The 20,566-nt window shown below is 47.8% G+C and overlaps 1 protein-coding gene across 3 annotated transcripts in view; it reads right to left on the bottom strand.

Moving 5' to 3' along the window:
- Positions 1 to 20,566, bottom strand: part of TNS1 (tensin 1) — a 1,287,061-nt gene that overhangs the window by 322,314 nt on the left and 944,181 nt on the right. For all 3 annotated transcript variants that reach the window (XR_015308332.1, XM_086954487.1, XM_086954486.1), the window contains 2 exons: positions 16,789 to 16,849; positions 3,037 to 3,112 (listed from right to left, as the gene is read on the bottom strand). Coding sequence is in view for 2 of the 3 variants with exons in the window: in XM_086954487.1 (XP_086810613.1) it covers positions 3,037 to 3,112; positions 16,789 to 16,849 (137 nt within the window). In the remaining variant the exon portion in view is untranslated. The remainder of the gene's footprint in view (positions 1 to 3,036; positions 3,113 to 16,788; positions 16,850 to 20,566) is intronic.

Genomic DNA, 20,566 nt, shown 5'->3' with positions numbered 1-20,566 from the left:
TGCTTTCATGGCCCATTTTGTAAATCTGATTGTGCTGGCGCAAGATGTGTCCTAGTACAATAACAGGCGGCATGCTCCCAATTGCACTGTGTGGACCCATCCAACTGTGCCAACCCTTCCTCATTGTGCCTATAACTTATTAAAGAAGCGGGTGCAGGGGCACAGAAGCTGTGAGGAGGTGAACTGATTGTGCACAACATAGGGGAGAGGATGTGACCTAACAGACAGAGCAGTTGACCTTGAAGCTAGGGAACCGTGTTCGAGTCGCGGCAGGAACGCTGAGCATCCTGTGATTCTGGGTAAATCACGTAATCTCCCCGTGCCTAACAAAAAAATGAATGTGTCCATTTGTAATGCAACTGGACAACTGGTGCTCATGTAAAGCGCTATGATGCCTTCCGGTCACGTGTGCGCTAAATAAACCTCTGGAATAAAAGACCAAAAAAATAGTAGATTACGTACATTTACTCTGCCCCCAGAGGGTGCTACTAGGGAGGAGGTTGTGGTAGTACTAGGGAGTCAACAAACATTGACCTACAGTCAGGTGCAGCAAAGGATTGTGGGAAGATCCCTGTACCGTCTTTAAGTTAAGATCGGTCAGCCTCCAGTGAAAGACAGGATCACGGTTTGCCTTTCACTAATTCAGTCTCTGCAGCACAGGTGCACACTGTTGAGAGTTCATGCCTATGCTAAGGATGGTGCAACCTTAATGTAAACAGGTTCGCTGTGCCTGTCTGGGCAAGGCGCACTGAGTTAAGGATGGACCATGATGCAATCCCTGGCATCACTCCCGATGTACCACTCGAGCCTTGCTTTCAGAACCCAGCTCCCACGCCAATCACTTGCTGACTCTCTACCTTTGCCTTTCACTCTGTACAGCGCTCCCCCTGCCCTTTGGCTAGTTCTGTGCTCACTGCTTAATTTGAGCCAGTGCTTGTGAGTGCGGCGCACTTGTTTTAACTCATCAGACTTTTTCAAACATAGTCCTTCTACTAGAAAAATGGAGAAAGCGGAAAACTAAAGTTACCCGGCAAGAGCTAGGGCGACAGGGAGTACCTGGTGGTGGCTTAAAGAAGCATAAGAAAGGGTATAGACTAGGCAGCCTTCGTATTCGGCACTCCAAAGATTTGACGAAGTAGGGCATGGACTGCTGAGGAACATTTTGAGCCCTGGCATCTATTCTTATACAAATTAAGCACTGCATGTGCCACAGACCTACATACAGAATCCCTCTTCTCTCTCTAGAGCTCTCACAATCCTGAGCCTGTGAGGCTCTAACCTCCTGCCCACTCTCTTTGGTCTTTACCATTTTATGATCAGGAGGCGCCATTATGCAGCTGCCAACACAGAGAGAGCATCCTTAAACCTAAAAAACAAAAGAGCCCTTACAATCTGCACAATCGAAGCGTGAGATATAAGATGAAATCGCTTGGCCCACCCCAGCTGCCCTGATTGACAACTCCAAGATTCACCGGGAGGGAGGGGTGGAGCAGACCTATGGATAGTGCAAAGGGACAAAATAGTGGAATGTGCGGGAATGGAGTGAACCGAGAAGTGCCACCTCTAAACACTAGTTCCAAGGAGTGACCAGTACACACCAGCGACGGCCATTCCACTTGCAGCCCAGGTCGCCATCACACTGCCGTTCACAGAGCAGACAGTCACATCGAAATTCAGGCACCAGCCGACAGGTAAATACTGTCTGTTGTGTCACAGGGGGGAGGTTGAGGGGCAACTTACAGAGGATTCCTTATGAAACGAAAAAGAACAGTATAAGATATAACCAGCACAGACCTTTCAACATAACGATAATTATAACTTTATATAGTGTTTATTCCTGCTTTTTACAGGTGCTTAAAATATTCTAATTTGCAGTTGCCCAATTTAATAGGAATACACGTGTTGACCTCAGAAGGATTACCGGCTGACTTGCCCCTGTCAGGGTTTGAACTTTCAATCAAACACCAGTTGTCAGCAGTGAGAACCTAACTCACTGGCACATACAGCATGTGATGTCACTGAGCACGCCTTCCAACCTAGTGTCATGTGGAATGCATGACTGTGGCTCTGACTCATGTCTGGAGCAGCCCCCTAGCCAATAAAATCCGGGGAACGGATGTGTCATGGGGAGGGGCTGAGTTGGGTCACATGAGGATCCCTATTTGGAGTGTGACACCAGGAAGCAACCATCCAACTCTAACAAGGTCATCAGAAAGAAAAAGAAATAACAGACATCACCGAATCCTCTGGCGTGTCGCGAGTATCGCAAAAGGCTGCCCACCCCCCCCCCTTTCTCCTCGCAGAATGTGATAAGGGCCCCCTGAGAAGCCAACATCTCAAAGATATGCACTGCGTTTGGCCTCGAAAGGCCCCCCTTTAAAGGGGTTGAAGCCCCTGCATGCATGCCAACATTTTGGAAGAGGAAAGTGGGAGATTTTTGAAAAAGAATCTGGAGAACGTATTTCTCCCATTGACTTCTATAGCAGCCTGCATCGGGTCTATCGACACGTATGGGATTTGCAATTGTGCTGCTGCAGGATCAGATATCAGAAATTCAAATATACGTTTCTTCCATACCTATCAGGAGCACAGAAAACCCGCTATGGTAGGCAGAGAAAGTGTGACAAAAACTTGCTCGCAGGAGCAGGTTACTGACAGTGCATAATCCGAGTCACACAAGACCAGCTCCTGTCATATGAGACCCATCAAGGAATCGGGTTTCTGCATGCAGGAATCGGGAAGCATGAGACTAGCTTTGAAATCGGTAGTCTCCCGCCTGAATCGGGAGGGTTGGCATGAATGACCCTGAATTGCTGCCCCCACTCCCTGCGCTGCCTTGGCCTGAGTTACACCTCTATGGGTACTCCCCCGAAGCTCTTGTTTATGCCAGAAATCACCCTGCGGTCTAACTTTTATTTCACAGGAGTAGCATTCCTATCCCACCGGATGTCCCACCGCGAGGATCTACTTCCTGTACAGGGCTGACATCACCTCCCCCGCGACGGGAGCAGCGGACTGCTCTCCAGTGACACTCACCAAGATGTCTCCCTTCAGAAGCAGCCCGGGCTCGATGGTGATACAGATGCTGGTCTGGCTGTCTCCTTGCACGTTACTGCGGGGGGAGAGAGAGCAAACACACTTAATGGTTATTATTATTATAGCTAATGGTATCATCATCATTATTATTACTACTACTTCTAATACTACCCCTGCCGGCTTTACCACTGGTGGCGCCCTGTCCAACAATGTTTTTTGGCACCCCCCCAATGACCACCATCGTCACGGATTCCCTCACTACCACCCTTTAACAATGCCCTTCAAGTCTCCATACCAACTGTCTTTCAGATGCATTTAACATAGCCTTACAGCCCGCCGAGCGGGTTATAACTGCTATTAAAGGCCCGCTCCCGCGTTAAAGGCCAGAGCCGTAGGCGAGGGACTTTAACAAGGTAGCTGGACTTTAATAGCCAGTATAGCCTTGCTACGAAGGGCTTAAAGACGATTAGAACATTCTGCCACTACAGGGCAGAATGTTCTAACAAATAAAACAAAGGCCTCTTGAAGATTTCAATCCCCTCGAGCTCCAAGAGGCCTTTGTAAAAATTGGAATGTTGCTCTGAGGGCCTTTACCGGCTCGTAAAAGCACGGAGCACTCCATTGTCTGCAATGGAGCTCCCAACATTCCAATGTTCTAATTGGGTTTATAGCTCCACTCATACCAGTGTAGGGTATCAGAGCACTTTGCATCACATACACATTACAAAGAGACAATCAATCATATGTGTGTGTAAATCAGCATATAGGAAATATTACATAAGACGGAGGACTACAAAGTGGAGGAGTCACATCATATATACTGAAGGGCAGTACAGCTTAAGAGTGCTTGATCTGGAGAAGTACAAACTTTGAATTTAAAACATAACACCATAGTTCTCGGACAATCCCCATCTGCCTGGGACGACTCATGGTGGCCCTCGGCGCTGGGAATCGCACCAACACCCACGGACCACGCATGCATGGATCCCCACTGAAACCTGAAGAACAGTCACCCAGGCCATTGTCACCAGCCGACTGGACTACAGGAACACCCTATACGCAGGAACCACAGCCAAACTTCAGACTCGGCTCCAGCGCATACAAAACGCCTCTGCACGTCTCATCCTCAACATCCCTCATCACAGCCACATTTCCACCCACCTAAGAAACCTCCACTGGCTCCCCGTCAACAAAAGGATCAAGTTCAGACTGCTCACCGACGCACACAAAGTGCTCCACAACATGGGCCCGACTACCTCAACAGCCGACTCTCGTTCTACACCCCCACCCTGCCAGCTTCGCTCCACCAGCCTCGCCCTCACCATCGTCCCACAAATTCGCAGAACCACCTCCTGAGGAAGATCATTCTCCTACCTGGCAGCGAAGACCTGGAACTCCCTCCCCACTCACCTACGACTGACCTAGGACCATCTCGGCTTCAGGAAGCACCTCAAGACCTGGCTCTCCGAGCAGTAGCATCACCTCCCCCTCCCCCCCAGCGCCTTGAGACCCTCACGGGTGAGTAGCGCGCTCTATAAAGGATTGATTGATTGATAGTTGGGGGTTACTTTTAATAATAAGGATTTTTTTTTTACCGAACGAACCTTGTTTGCAACACTAGAATTATGAAAAATCGAAACGCTCTAATCTATATCTTGCAGTTGCATGCAGCTCTTTAATTCGCTCACTGTTCTATAATAGGATTCTAACTTACATACTGCAAGTAGCCAAAGGCTCTCACTGACAAAGGCACGGTCATGATTTGCATGGTACATGCTCTTTGCAGCAGGTACGTTAACCCTCTGCACTACCTTATGAAGAGTCGAAACTTCCACCAGACACAATTCCGATCTCACTCCAGGAAGAACATTAATCACCAGAGTTATCTTGATATTTTTATTGTTTTATTAAAACTGATGGAGGCCAGGAATGTGGTAGGAGGTGCTTTAAAAACTATAATAAACACAGCGCCCGCCCCCTAAAGTCAGCACCTGGTGTAGTGGCACCGGTCGCACCGCCCTGACTACTACTAATATAATCATCAATGTAATTATTATTATTATCACTATCATTGAAATTATTATTATCATCAACACTATTATTATTATTTTCAGATATTATAAGAAAAACAGAAGGCATCATAATTATTGCTCTTGTTAGAAAAGGCATACAGGAGTGGTTATTATAAATATGAAATAAATAAGAACCAATAGCATCCTTGACAACACCTGCATCATTGACTCTCAAATGGACACTGACAGGTAATAGGATATTATACACAAGGAAGCAGCCCGCTATCATACAGCTCCTGCTTTTCCTTGGCCCCTCTGCTGGGACTACCAGCAAGGGTGCATGCATATATGCACTGGCTGCCGTGGCAGCTGCATGGACGTCAATTCACCAAACGCGTGGGGTAACGGAAGTGACATAAATGCTCTTTGACCTCCACTTTCTCTCACACACTTACAAATACACAAATTCACACATATACACTCTCTCACACATAAACATGCTCTCACCCGCAAGCAAGCATCCAACATACATTTTAAAGCATTTTTTACTTACCTCAGCTGCCAAGGAAGGACATATTCCAGATTATTGTACTCCCTTTTATTGCACTATTAGTGAATAATACATTTTATTTATTCACTATTACTGCAATTTAATAATGACAGAAAATAAAAAGAGTGGAGCCCCAGTTGCCCCTATGTTCCTGGCACTGAATTTTCCACCTCTGAGACCAGGGGGAAGCAAAGGCAGTGCTAGGGGTGGCAAAAGGCATTTGCGACCCCCGACAACCCTTAATTGATGTCCATGGCTGCCTGTGTGTGGAGTAGACCCCTTGCAAGAATGAACAGAGATCTCCTCCTCATCTATCCTGGATACTTGGACTCTGCCTCATGGGACATTATTCTGATGGGTAATGACTAGGGATGGAAGGAATTTACATTTTCATCCCCAACCACCACTTGAAAAAACAAACACTTTGATTAAACCCACCTGGAGAGAAAGGAGAACCCGACAGCCCCTGGTTTCCAATGGCTGAACAAGATTCAGCATGACTCCGGTTTCTCTGCAGGGTTAAACTCTACCTGGATTGGCTTAGTGAGGAATTCAGTCATTACGGTCAGACTTACGTTCCCCATGAAGAGGATTTCTGAAACTGCTCTTTACCCAGCAGTCTCGACTTCTTTTTTACTAACATTAAGAAACATTTTGAATAACAAACCTAATTTAAAAAAAACAACAAAAAAACTTGTACGCCTGTTTCCGAAGTTTAATTAAAATCAATCCAGATGAGGACGTCCATAACTTTTTAGAATGATCGCTCCCAACTTTTTTAAATACCGAGTGTTTGCAAAAACTCTAAATAACTTTTAATTAATACATTTTAACTGACGAGTCTATCGTGTAATTCACCCCGAAATAGCAAAAGAAAGTAGACAACAAAGCTTGCTTTATTTAAAATGAATACACACACACACACATTATATATATATGGAGAACTACTCAGAGTTCTCTCCTTCTTCTTTTTTGCATAATGTATGCGTCATTCTATGCCTGAAAGGGTTTCGTTTTGACTTACACTGGGTGCTCCCTTGTGTCTGGACAAAGCTCTACCTCTCTGAAGAGCTCTAATTAGAGCGAAACACTGTGTCAGGGGTTGCTTTACTCATTTCAGGTTGGCTTGAATTGGTATTTTACCAATTCAAAGCTGTAATACTGTGCCTGGAGTGGTAAATGGCTTTTGTCATTTTCCAGCTCGTCATGGATAGCACAGTGTTAATCCTATGACTAAAGACTTTGCTGTAGGAATGGCAAAATACTTTGTCCTTTTCTATCTCTGCGTGGATGGCACTGTGCTAGTCCTATGCTTAAAGACTTTGATAGAAAAGCAGACATTTGAGGTGAGCAGATCTAGAGTGTCGCTGGTGTTGAGAGTGCTCTAACAGGAGATGCTTTCCACCTAAACTTGTGAACTACCCAGAGTTCTCTTCTATGTATATGTGTATATATATAATATACATTTTTAGAAAATGAGACTATCAAACGGGCACTTCAGTCTCAATGTAAAGTGGTGGAACGTTCCATCCTTCTGTCTGTGCTTGGTCTTCCATCCCAAAGGTCCCAAGGGATCTTTTTCAGGGAACGTGTAAGAGGGGAGGGGGTTGGAGATCATGTTTACTAGGGCAGGTTTTTTGTAATCGAATATCAGATGTTCCTGAAACGACGATGCGCAGCGGGCGGATGTTAGCTTCGCCGGTCCTGCCAAGGAAGGTTCCATGACGTCATCCCCAAAGGTAGTCCCTCGTTCTTGTCGTTAGGGGCATGACTGTGCCACTGCCACCAGGGCCCTGTTTTTAAATCACACCCCCCACTCCCTACCCCATGACACCCTTCCTCAGCTATTTCCAGTTTTGTTTTCGGCGGGGGCGGATCTGGTTTCTCTTCAGTCCTATCCCAAAGGAGTTTGAACGGCCTCCCATAAACAGCCTATTAACGGATGCCGGCTTTAAATATTCTTTATAGAGACACCTTGGCGGCCTCTGTTTATAGATCAGCATCATGGAGATACATTTATGTTTTCAAATTCATCATCCTTTCTTGAGCTGCTCGTCTCCTGGGGCTGATTGACATGTCAGCGCAGCGTCACTTCCTCCCTCCGGGTACAGCCTGTTCTCCAATGAGTCTACCACAGCAGGCTTCAGTACCGACATCCACCAGCAGATGGCAGTGTGCTCTAGCAGCCGCTATCAGAGTATCTCCCATACATACAGAGAGGGCTGCGCTCACCACTGCCCCTTGCTGGTGAGTCTCCTCAACACACTGCTGAAAGGGGGTGTAGTCAACAAGGTCCACATTTCAGCAAATTCCCTCACTTCTCGGGAGAGGGCTGCACTCACCATGACCCTTGACCCCTGTGGGAAAGCTTCTTCATAAATCTGTCTACGGGTATCCAGTGCAACCACCACAGTGCCCGCATACCACGATGAGTGCAGTTAGTAGAGACTTTCACACGTGCCAATGGTTAGGGGCTGTACTCTCACATACCTTAAGGGGGTGAGCCAGGCTCCATCAAAGATAAGAGGCAGGGGCTGTGCTCACCACAGCGCTTAAAGTGAAGCTTCTTTCCCATGACAAGATGCTGAGCTCACTACAGACATCCGGGAAGGGTGCGTGCTCATCTCATTGTCCAATGGGAGAACAGACTCCATCGCATGACAGGAAGGGCAGTGTTCACCATGAGCCGCTGCAGGCATGCCAGCTTCATACAGCAGGGCAAGGCACGCACTCACCACAGACCCTCAGGAGAGAGGGGCTGTGCTCAACACAGCTCCTTACAGGGCAGCTCACCGCGCGTTAGAGGGTATAGGATGGCCCCACCACAGACCTTCAAAGTGCAGACACTTTCACATCACAGGGCCTGCACCCCTGCTAACACCCCAAAAGAGGAAGCTGTACTCGCCGCAGCTCTATGAGCCTTGTCGGGGGAGGAATATACCCATCACAGCTCTCTAAACCCCTTATGGGCAAATTATAGGGGAAGGGAGGAGTCTGTACTCACCACACTACCTAAACCACTTGTGGGGAAGAATGTTGCGGGGCAGGCTATACTCACCTAAGCTCTCTAAACCCCTTATGGAGCAAAATGTTGGGGGCAGTCTGTACTCACCACACTCTCTAAACCCCTTGTGGGTCAGAAGTCAGAATGTTGTCGGGCAGGCTGAACTCGCCAGCTCTCTAAATAAATAAAATCGTAAATCATACGTTCTTATATAGCGCCTTTCACCGTAAGGTCTCAAGGCGCTTGCTTTGGGAGCCCGTCCTGGCCTTTCCCTGCGAGATTACCCCTACTGGGCATCCCCAAGGTGAAGACCAGGCATCCCATCGTGGTGGGGCCATAGTGGAGATTAAGCAAGCTATTGCCCAGAGTTGCAGAGTGTGAACCCACGATTCAAGTAGGCACCGAGGCGAGAATTATCGAGTCCATGGACATTTTGAGCTCAAGGCCCTGCCGCGTCAGAGATTGAACCCTGGTCCCGGGCTGACCTCTGCATCAGGGTCTGCCTCCTCTAACCGGTGAGCCACACTTCTGCAGCCCTTAAAAGTCAGAATGTTGGGGGCAGGCTGTGCTCACTACAGTTCTCTGAACGCCTTTATAGGACAGTACCCAATGGGACAGGTTGTACTCACTACAGCTCTCTAGATCCCTTGTAGGGCAGAATGTAGAGAGGTAGGCTGAATTCACCACAGCTCTCTTAACTCGTTAAGTGTCAGAATGTTGGGGGCAGGCTGTGCTCACTACAGCTCTCTAAACTCCTTAATGGGGCAGAATCTAGGGGGGCAGGGTGCACTCACTACAGCTCTCTAAAACCCTTGTAGGTCGACTGTGGTGAGGTAGGCTGAACTCACCACATCTCTCTTAACGCGTTAAGTGTCAGAATGTTGGGGGCGGCCTGTGCTCACTACAGCTCTCTAAACTCCTTAATGGGGCAGAATCTAGGGGGACAGGCTGCACTCACTACAGCTCTCTAAATCCCTTGTAGGGCAGAATGTGGAGAGGTAGGCTGAACTCACCACAGCCGTCTTAACCCGTTAAGGCGGCAGGCTGTACACCCCACAGCTCTCTACAAGCCACATTGGTCAACACATGCGTGTGCAGATGTACAGATGTCACTTCACTGCCTACCACACTTACAGGAAAAAACACCCGGCCAATAGGGCGCGTTCCCGCAGTATGAAAAGCAAATGAAAACCACTCACCGCCAGGTGAAAATCTGTATTCAGACAAGGTTAGACTTGTCTGTTAAAAAGTTGTCAACAAAGTTTAATCAAACAAGCCTATTTTATTTTTGATCTCAATAGGCATTATCCGTAGCTTTGCTAAAAACAGCCCTACTTAAAGAGTTTCTGACTTAGGAGGTCTAATCAGGTAGGCCTGTATTTAATAAAATATATAAATGGTTTACTTAACAATGAAAAAAGTTGTTATTTTATCATTATAATTTATAACAGAAGCTCACCTACGTGTAAAAAGTGGAAAATGTTTATTCAGCAAGTCTAAATATGTTTTAATAGTTCTAAAAATGAAAGTAACATTGTCAATTAGTTTGATATCTTTTCCTTCCAGCAAACATACTGACTGCAGGAAACTAATATTCCTTTGAAAGTCGAACTTTATCTCAGGGGGAAAAGGCTTTTTCTCATGCTGCTTTTGGGTAGAAAATATATGCAATCTTGCTGACACACCAAGGCCTTCCCTTCCTCCAGAGAGGAGGGGAAGGCGTCTCCCCTCAAACACGGAGCGCACAATCAACTCAGTGTTGGAAGAAAATACTTCCTTTCAACTGTAGGGGATATCTTCCCACACACCTGGGTGAGGACACCTGTGGGGCTTATGCACTCACACACAAGGGGCTGGAAGCTACGTCACACACGAGGAGCTGTAGGGGATATCTTCCCACATACCTGTGGGGCTTGTACCCTCAAATACAAGGGGTGCGGAAGCTCCTTCACACACAAGAAGCTGTAGGGGATATCTTCCCTCACACCAGGGTGAGGACACCTGTGTGGCCTGTGCCCTCACACACAAGGGTCTGAAAGCTCCTTCACACACCAGGAGCTGTAGGGGATATCTCCCCTCACACCAGGGTGAAGACACCTGTGGGGCTTGTGCACTCACAAACAAGGGTCTGGAAGCTATGTCACACACCTGGAGCTGTAGGGTATATCTTCCCCCACACCTGGGTGAGGACACCTGTGTGGCTTGTGCCCTCACACACAAGGGTCTGGATGCGACTTCACACATCAGGAGCTGTAGGGGATATCTTCCCACATACCTGTGGGGCTTGTACCCTCAAATACAAGGGGTGCAGAAGCTCCTTCACACACAAGAAGCTGTAGGGGATATCTTCCCTCACACCAGGGTGAGGACACCTGTGGGGCTTATGCACTCACACACAAGGGGCTGGAAGCTACGTCACACACGAGGAGCTGTAGGGGATATCTTCCCACAAACCTGTGGGGCTTGTACCCTCAAATCCAAGGGGTGCGGAAGCTCCTTCACACACAAGAAGCTGTAGGGGATATCTTCCCTCACACCAGGGTGAGGACACCTGTGTGGCCTGTGCCCTCACACACAAGGGTCTGAAAGCTCCTTCACACACCAGGAGCTGTAGGGGATATCTCCCCTCACACCAGGGTGAAGACACCTGTGGGGCTTATGCACTCACAAACAAGGGTCTGGAAGCTATGTCACACACCTGGAGCTGTAGGGGATATCTTCCCACACACCTGGGTGAGGACACCTGTGGGGATTATGCACTCACACACAAGGGGCTGGAAGCTACGTCACACACGAGGAGCTGTAGGGGATATCTTCCCACATACCTGTGGGGCTTGTACCCTCAAATCCAAGGGGTGCGGAAGCTCCTTCACACACAAGAAGCTGTAGGGGATATCTTCCCTCACACCAGGGTGAGGACACCTGTGTGGCCTGTGCCCTCACACACAAGGGTCTGAAAGCTCCTTCACACACCAGGAGCTGTAGGGGATATCTCCCCTCACACCAGGGTGAAGACACCTGTGGGGCTTATGCACTCACAAACAAGGGTCTGGAAGCTATGTCACACACCTGGAGCTGTAGGGGATATCTTCCCCCACACCTGGGTGAGGACACCTGTGTGGCTTGTGCCCTCACACACAAGGGTCTGGATGCGACTTCACACATCAGGAGCTGTAGGGGATATCTTCCCACACAGCTGTGTGGCTTGTCCTCTAACATACAAGGGGTGTGGAAGCTTCTTCACACACAAGAAGCTGATGGGCATATCTACCCTCACACCTGGGTGAGGACACCTGTGTGGCTTGTGCCCTCACACACAAGGGGCCTGGAAGCTACGTCACACACGAGGAGCTGTAGGGGACGTCTTCCCTCACACCTGTGTGGCTTGTGCCCTCACACACAAGGGTTCTGGAAGCTACGTCACACACCTGGAGCAAGGGCTGAGCTCATCACAGAATTGGCTTGCCTGCTAACTCAATCCATGCTGACAGGCACCAAGTTTCCAGTCCTAGGAATTCATATTACAATAACGTGCATTCTGGGAGCTGTGGTCTTGGTTCACCATTAACTCATTTGAGCCAATCAGAGTGATGCCAGTGTTGACAAGGACTCTGTAGAAAGGTGCAGGAATGCATGTGTAGGGCCCTGCAGAGGGTCAATTAACAATCCTACCACAACACTCGCAGGTCAAGAACATGCTCTCTCACACCAGGACCCCTTCCTCCTCCCCATCTAGGTTCAAGCAAACAAGGAAACCACCTGCACAGAACCAGGTAATGAAGAAGTGACAGAACCATGAGGCCACTGCATGTCAGCTGAAGACCCTCAGATTAAAACAAAGAAAACCTTCTAGAAAAGAAGAGATCAGGGTAGTAATACATCTGGGATGCATGCCTTCTGAACAGTCAATAAGAAAGTCGTGGGCTACTGTGTCAAAAGCAGCAGAGTATATCAATAAAATCAGAGGTCAATCTCAGTCACCAACTGCATCTGTACTGACTGCATCAAATACTATTGGTTATTAGAAATGGTCAAGCCAACGAAAGCCTCAAGCTCTGCTCAACTCGAAGTTTTCTTGGTATCTTGAGTCCAAGACGAGCTAAGCCTTCATCGACAGTGATGTGGCTCAGTGGCTACAACTGGCGACCATGCACCATGAAGAACCAGGTTCAAATCCCAGCACATCTCCCTGTGCCAAAAAGGTGCAACGTAGTCTGTGTCTCTTGTGGAGAACTCTCACATCCTTAGGCAAGGGGGGCGCTATGTAAAACTTCCAAAAATAAAATGTGGATTCTGCTTGTCGACTATGCTCTAATTTCAGTCTCCAAACATTAAGGACAAAGCATTATCGTTGATGCTAAAAAAGAGCTACCCATCTACTGGCTGACTAGTTTACTGCGAAACTTAAAAATCTGGGCTTAATCCCAGCTTCCCTGTTTGACTAAACTGTGTTATCCTAGGCAGATACCTTAGATCCACACTAGAACACAATGAACAAGCCACACTACGCAAAATAAAGGAAAGAGTGGAAGGATGGTCTCTCAAATTCACCACGTGGTGGGGGAGAGTGGAAGCGATTAAAATGATGCTCACACCAATGGTGAATTACATGCTGAACATGCTGCCACTGATAAACACAGAGGACTTCCATAAGAGACTAGACAAAATGCTGAATACCTTTCTGTGGAGGGGGAAGAAGCCCAGAATAAGCCTACATAAGCTCAGACTGACGAAAGACCTAGGTGGCCTAAACATAACAAACTTCAAAACATTCCAAAAAGCGTGCATAGCCAGACAGGGACTATACTGGCTCACTCCGAGACCAAAATATACCCTGGCGTGGCTAACACTTGAGAGAGAACTACTGAAAGGGATGAACCCCATCGCCCTACTTACCGCTACCCAGCAATCAAAGACAACCCCATCCTAAGGAACACAAAGACGGCACTCCTAAGTGTTGACAAACTAATGGGGACAAGCATAAAGAAAACCCAGTTTGAGTCCATATGGCACAACCCTACAATAAAATACAGGGATAAGACTTTGAACATGCACTCATAGTACAAGCACGGCATCTCCACAGCGAGCAACCTACAGAAACAAGGCACAAACTTAACCTTCGACACACTCAAGGAAGAACACAACCTAGAGAGCATAGAATTGTACAACTTCCTGAAGATTAAGGAAAGCAAGCCTGAACGGACTAACACCATCACTCATACAATACGCCACCAACCTTAATAAACTAGGACACCAAGTCGCACACCTCTACAAGGCCCTATGCCCAAAATCCGCCAAACTCAACGATAAAGTCACGACCTATTGGGGTACACTAGTGGGTAGGGTGCTAAGTGAGGAGGAGAGGGATGAGTTAGGGAGATCCACATCCAGGAAAAAGGTTACGGCAACTCTAAACCAGACTAAATTCTGGCTCATACATAAGGCATACTGGACCCCCGCCCGCCTGGCATCCATGGGAATCCGCGACAGTGATTCCTGCTGGAACTGCAACAAACAAAAGGGAGACCTCGCACACCTACTCTTCCACTGCTCCAAGGTTAGAAAATTCTGGAACACAATTGAAACACTAATAAACGATATCACAGGGGATACCATGCAACTAGACTTCCACAGCCTGGCACTGGGTTTCACGTCCCCCTCAATAACAACCAAAGAAGACCGCGACCTCATCGACCTACTGCTGACAGCGGCAGTCAAAACAGTTCTGAACAATTGGAAAGACACAGGGGAAGCCACGCCCAGAGCATGGCTCAATTGGGCCACATTCCTACGAGGGGCGGACACCATCACAGCGACATACTCACCCAAAACACACAGGCCGTCAAATATGTGGGAGTCCCTAGACAATTACCTATCGTCGCACAAACCCCCATAGGTAGTACAGCCAGACACCAAAGCCAATAGCTGCCGAGCACCCTGCCCATTTGATAGCGCAAACACCGGAAACCTGTGCTGCTCCTTTCTCTCTCTATCTCTCCTGCATACGGTCGGGCGTGGGACCAAGAACGACAATCAATGCAAGACAAGGGGACGGAGGACCCAAACGACTAAGTCGAGCTCGAACGACTGGAAATCGGACTAACGCCAATAAGACTGGAAGCTGAAAGCGAAGCAGATCCCCTCCCCCCTTCTCGCCCCCCCTCCCCCCCCCCCCGGGCCTTTTCTTTTTCTTCTCCTTTCTCTTCCCCTCTTTTTTCTTCTTTTTTCATCCTCCTCCCATGTATATGTTATGCTCCATGTAAATATATAATTTTTTTTTACAATAAAATAACTACAGAAATAAAAAAATATCTATATATGAATTTAGGATGTACACTGAACGAAAACCTATCATGTTTCATCTAATAGCCTATAAGGTTGCTCCATCAATAGTAAGAATCGAGGCCACACAAAGGGTTACACAAGACATCTTTCTTGCCTCTTAGTTCACTAATAGCATTGTCATAAAGTGGGGGAAGGGATATTTCTCAATGTATGTTTACGAAACGTCACTCTTAATAAATACCTCTCAATGCAGAGATATAGTCTGATGTACTAGAGTGTTAAATAAACATACTATTTCGAAGGCACCTTATAGTCTAACATGATGTTTGCTGCATGATTTACATGCCAAATATTTTCAAGGCTCGGCTCGTGCACAGGCTCTTAGTGCCAGAGCAGGCCTTGGCTCGGCTCTCCTTATTAATTTATAGGCTCGCACACCTGTATTGATTAGTAGTCACTGACGTCATAAGAGGCGGGATCAAAAGGTTCCCAACTCTAACAATAGAGCAGGGCTGCAACAACGTGACTGCAGAATTCAGCAACACCCCTGATGTCAGACCTTGAATCAAACTGCAAAGAATTTAAGGACAGAAATATAAGTGTAGCCTTCTGCTTCTAACCTCTCTGTTTACCCTAATAGTCAGTTTACAACACTCATCGAAATCACATCAAATATTGCATGAAAAACAATTACCATTTCATTTCAGCCCTGAGGAATGGATAATGGTACCAGAGCCACACCCGGGTATCTTTGGAAACAAGTGTCCAAGCATCTCAAAGGGACGTCCACTCAGCTGCACACAGATGTTCCAGCAGAATTAGGGATCACAGTCGAATCCAAGCAGTTAGAACATGTATTTTCATTTCTCAAGTCCCCTGATGCTCTTCAGGGCCATGACGCAAGCACGCGTGTCTCTGTGTCAGTGCAGGATAAGGTATCTCACAGGAAAAGCTCTCTTTCCTGAGTAGAGCTCATGTTTCTACAAATCAAAACAGGTGGGGTGCACAGATCTGACAGAGAAGAGGTGTCTAGGAGAAGAATCCAGCACTATTTCTTTTTAGTTTTAAGGTGTTGAGCCACTGTGTTCACTCACATCACATTATTTATGTCAACACACTGACTTGTACTTGTGTTAATCCTGTGACACAGAGGCGTTACTTCTACAATCACATCTGCATTATTGGGCTATCTGCAGGGTACACAAGGATCCTTTCACACCCAAATAAATAAAGTATATTACCCTCGCGACCCATAATAATACTAATACCATAACACTCAGCGGGTGAGCGGTCAATTGTAGTTCAAGCAGGCTGCATAATAAATTCATGTACACTACTACTGCTTCACACTTTGACACTCACATAAAACAAAACTGCTGCGGGTAATGTCCATCACCCATGTGGCACCATTTCACAACTATAAACCACCCATGTAGCACCATTTCACAACAGTAAACCACCCATCACCGACTGGTCAGGTATGGAATACGTGTAGACTACACCACATGCGATTGGCCAACAGAGGACTTGAATTTAGCCCACCACTGAAGGTACCAACTTTCTACATAATATCACCCGGTCTTGACATCTAACAATGGCGATCATATACGAAATATTAACAAAGCCCATCCCGGAAGATTTCTCCACCACTTCTCCTCCAACCTGTTCCTGCTCAGGACCATATTGTAAGCACAATATCTCAGAGAGGACCACCAAGAGAACTAAACCGCGAAGATGCAAAGATAGAGATTTGACCATGATGTCATGCATCCGGTTATAGTCCAATTACTCTTAAAAGACCTTCGTGTGTCCTAAACTCAACACTCCAACCTCCATCTTACATCAATTTTGTTACATCATCCAACCTTCACACTGATGATAGGTCGAAGGAGCGTACTTACTAGATCCCGGATGTGTACACTGGCTGCATGGCCTGGTAGATCCTCAGGAAAGGGCGGCAGCCTGGAAAGGTACAGAAAAGGAGTCACGATTAAAGGAGAAATTGACTGAGAAAAACAGAGAAAATGACAGAATGGAGCCAGGGTGACATAGCATCTAAGTCAATAACAACTACTTCCTGTAGTTTGGACAGAAGATCTAAATCAATGGAGGGCCTCGTTAAACAAGTGTACACCTAGAGAACAAGGAACATATCTGTTTTTGGAGTAGACATCAGGTGTCCACACGGATGTATGTTGTTACAACGCATGCTTTTTCCACGCATGCCTTTACAACGCAGGTATTACAACGCAAGTCGTTACAACGACTTGCGTTGGGGGGCGCTGGATAGTGAATAGTTTAATTTACTATTCCAACTCCAGTCCCCGTGTATAGTAGGGAAGGTTTTGGATAGTAAATTAAACTATTCCCTATCCTCCAGCGCCCTCCAGCGCAAGTCGTTGTAACGGCTTGCGTTGTAATTGCTGCGTTGTAAAGGTACTGCATGGAAAAAGTTTTGTTGTAAAGGATGTTTCCAGTCCACACCCTGTCTGTGGCTGACTTTTATGAGTGTGACTTTGACCCAGAGGGAGAAAAGGGCATTACAGGGTCTAGATTGAGGGCGCGACCCTATGCCTCAGAATACAGTTAGGGGGCTCACTTAGGATTGGGCGGAGAGCTCACTACGGCAAACTGTAGTCTCCTAACATCTTTCTGAGGTGGAGGAAATTGAAATTGAAATTGTGTGTGTCTTATAAAGCGCACTTCTACCCGCACCACAGGCCTCGTAGCGCTATAGACCGCTGGGGAACCCGTCCTGGCTTTCCCTGTGAGATAGTCCCTCCTGGGAGTCTCCAAGGTGAAACCAGGCATCCCCGGCGTTTGTGAGGGGCCGTTGTGGAGATGAGGCAAGCTAATGCCCAGAGTTGCCGAGTGTGATCTCTGGTTGGAGTAGGCACCGATGCGAGAATTATCGAGTCCGCTGATCCTGGTCCGAGACCCTGCCGCGTCGGGAATCGAACCCTGGTCCCGGCCCGTTCTCTGCTCTCGGGTCTGCCGCCTCTAACCAGTGAGCCACACCACTCCTAACCAGGAACAACTTGGTTTCTGATGCCACAGACTAAATTGGCTCTGTGGTTGCAAACCTTTGGCTGGGACTCCATTTTCCTCCGGGTGTCTGGCTTCTGTGCATCAGAAGGTCCGCCCTATTGAGCTCAAACCTTGCGATTCGGATTTTGTCCACATGAATCACGCGGCTCAGAGGGTGAGAGAAAATGCCCTGGGAGTCAGGCATGTTTTATTTGTTTTTCACAAATAAACCTTACATCAGAAAAACAAAAATATTGCCAAGCAGGCCTACAGGACTTGGAGACCAGCCCAGCCTTATACTCTGATCACCAGTGCCACCACCAAGACAGAAGAAGCATTGCTGGTGACAACACATCTGTCAGAGGAGCGGGGATCTAACAGTACATCTTTAGAGAACTCTCAAAGGCAGTGCTTAATTTGTGCCGGTGCTTTCCGGTGCTTAGCACCGGCACATATTTATCAGGGCCGGGTCTACAAAACACAGAGTATCTGTAACTCTGCACGAATAAAAATTACCTCACTTACCCGGCTCAACACAGACCGATCCAGACCATCTCACTCGTAATTTATTTACTGCCTGCTTGAATCTGTCCAATATGCAAATCAGATTCGATTGAATCCGTTGTGATGGTGCCGATGCGCATTTTGAGAATTTGTCGTCTTTTATAAGGCGGCAGCCATTGCCGGTGGGCTGGACACTGATTGGGCTGGATTTGGTTCTGCTGTGGTAGGGCCTTGCGGATATTGTTTTCAAAAAGCCCCGCCCCAGCACACCCGCACGTACGTACCCGGCCATGAGTCGTCAGCCACGACGTCGTCGTAGTGCAGGCAGCAACAGCAGGCAGCCATCCACTATAATCCAGCACTACACGGATGCAGTAATCATGCTCCAGCGTGTTCCAGAAAGCCCCATTCTCTAGGAGGTGAAGATGGGCAGCGACGAGGAGGTGAGCGGAGGATGGGGCAGCAGAGGTTTTGAAGTCGGGAGTGGGATGTTGGCAGTGGGGCTGGGAGTGGTTGTGAGATGGTGAGCGCATAGGCGGCAGGTGGTCCTCTCTTGCTGGATGGAAGCGGCCGACATTAGGCCAGTGCGGCTGGCTCCCCTCTCCATCCCCATCTCTGCTGTTTATAACAAGAGCAGCTGGTTGTCTGACGCACCCTCTTGAATTTAGTCCCAGTCCTCCAGTACTTTGTTGTGTACCTGCCTACCCGTGCGCTCTAGTCTGTGACAGCACCCCCCACCCAAAGCTGCTACCTGCTCGCATTTTCAAGTTTTGAAACACCTGTCACGTTTTAAAGGCCCGAGAGAATATAACGGCCTCTAGTGTGCTCGTGCCCCTTCCTGTAACCTCTTGATGCGATTCTGCCATATGGGAAGGTGAGGCGGCGCGGCGCTCACTCCCCGGCAGCAGAGTGCCTTGAGGTCTAAAGGTCCCTCTCAGGCTCTCGGCGAGTGACCCTGTGCCGCTGCCGTGGGCGAAGTCTTAGCTCACTTTCCGCTCATCTACCCTCCCTCGGACCTCAACACCCTTCACAGCATTGTTCCGGCCCAAGCGACCCCTCTTAGGCAGAGATAGCAGGAGAAGCAGGGCATTTGCTGGGGAAAATAAATATTCCTTCTAGTCCAGTTGCATGGTGGCAGGCAGAGGAGGAGTAGGCGACGGTCGATAATGAGACAATCTAGGCCAAATGATGGAAAGCATGGTGCGACCTGGCAAGATCTGTGGGCCACTAAACCAGCCTGCAGGCAAAACAGCAAAGGGTGACGCAAAATAAAACAAGATTTATAACACAGACACCGCAAAAAAGATGATATGCGGGAGGCAGTGCTTAATTTGTGCCTGTGCTTCAAAACACAAGTTCACTTCATGCGTATGAAGGGAACTGTGATGAGAACCACCGAGTGGCGAGTCCGAGGCCTGCCATGAGCAATCATGCCTCCGGCGCCAGGCATGGGGCACCTGACCTCTACAATGCACTGACTGGACCGGGCCAGGAGGAGAAGGCTGGAAGAAGGGCCTTTAACTTTACTTTAACTTGGACTTTAGCAGCGCGGCCTAGTTTCCAACTGTGCCTTTAAGGGCATTGTACTGAAAAAAGACAGAAGATTATCTTTAACAACAAGAAGATTAGGAAGAAAAGTGGAAAGTTTTACGTTGAAATTTTATAGCAGCAGCAACGTACAGATGGTCACAGTGATGGTAATTATTTTCTTTAGAAAACAGCTTCTATTACTACAACGAGTGAGATTCAGGGAATTGTAATAATGGACAGACCAGATTTGGGAGGGGAGATAGTCGGGAAGTAAATCAGTGCTTAATTTGTGCTGGCGCACTTCACAGTTCACTCCATATGCATGAAGTGAACTGTGAAGTGAACCACCGAGTGCCCTGGGCAATCATGCCTCAGGCGCCAGGCATGGGGCGCCTGACCTCTACAATGCCACTGACCGGACTGAGCCAGGAGGAGACGGCTGGAAGAAGGTCAGGGGAAGTGCAGGGCCTTTATCTTTACTTTAACCCAGCTGCGCGGCCTAGTCTCCAACTGTGCCATTAAGGGCATTGTACTGACTGAGTAACTGGATAGACTGAGTCCACCACATCAGTATGAGGTGATCGATGCTTGATGGAGCTGGGTGTTTTCCCTGATTTT

Source organism: Lissotriton vulgaris, chromosome 2_1 (assembly GCF_964263255.1).
Source record: "Lissotriton vulgaris chromosome 2_1, aLisVul1.2, whole genome shotgun sequence".
In the NCBI taxonomy this organism is placed as follows: domain Eukaryota; kingdom Metazoa; phylum Chordata; class Amphibia; order Caudata; family Salamandridae; genus Lissotriton; species Lissotriton vulgaris.
This window is presented reverse-complemented; position numbering and strand designations above follow the sequence as displayed.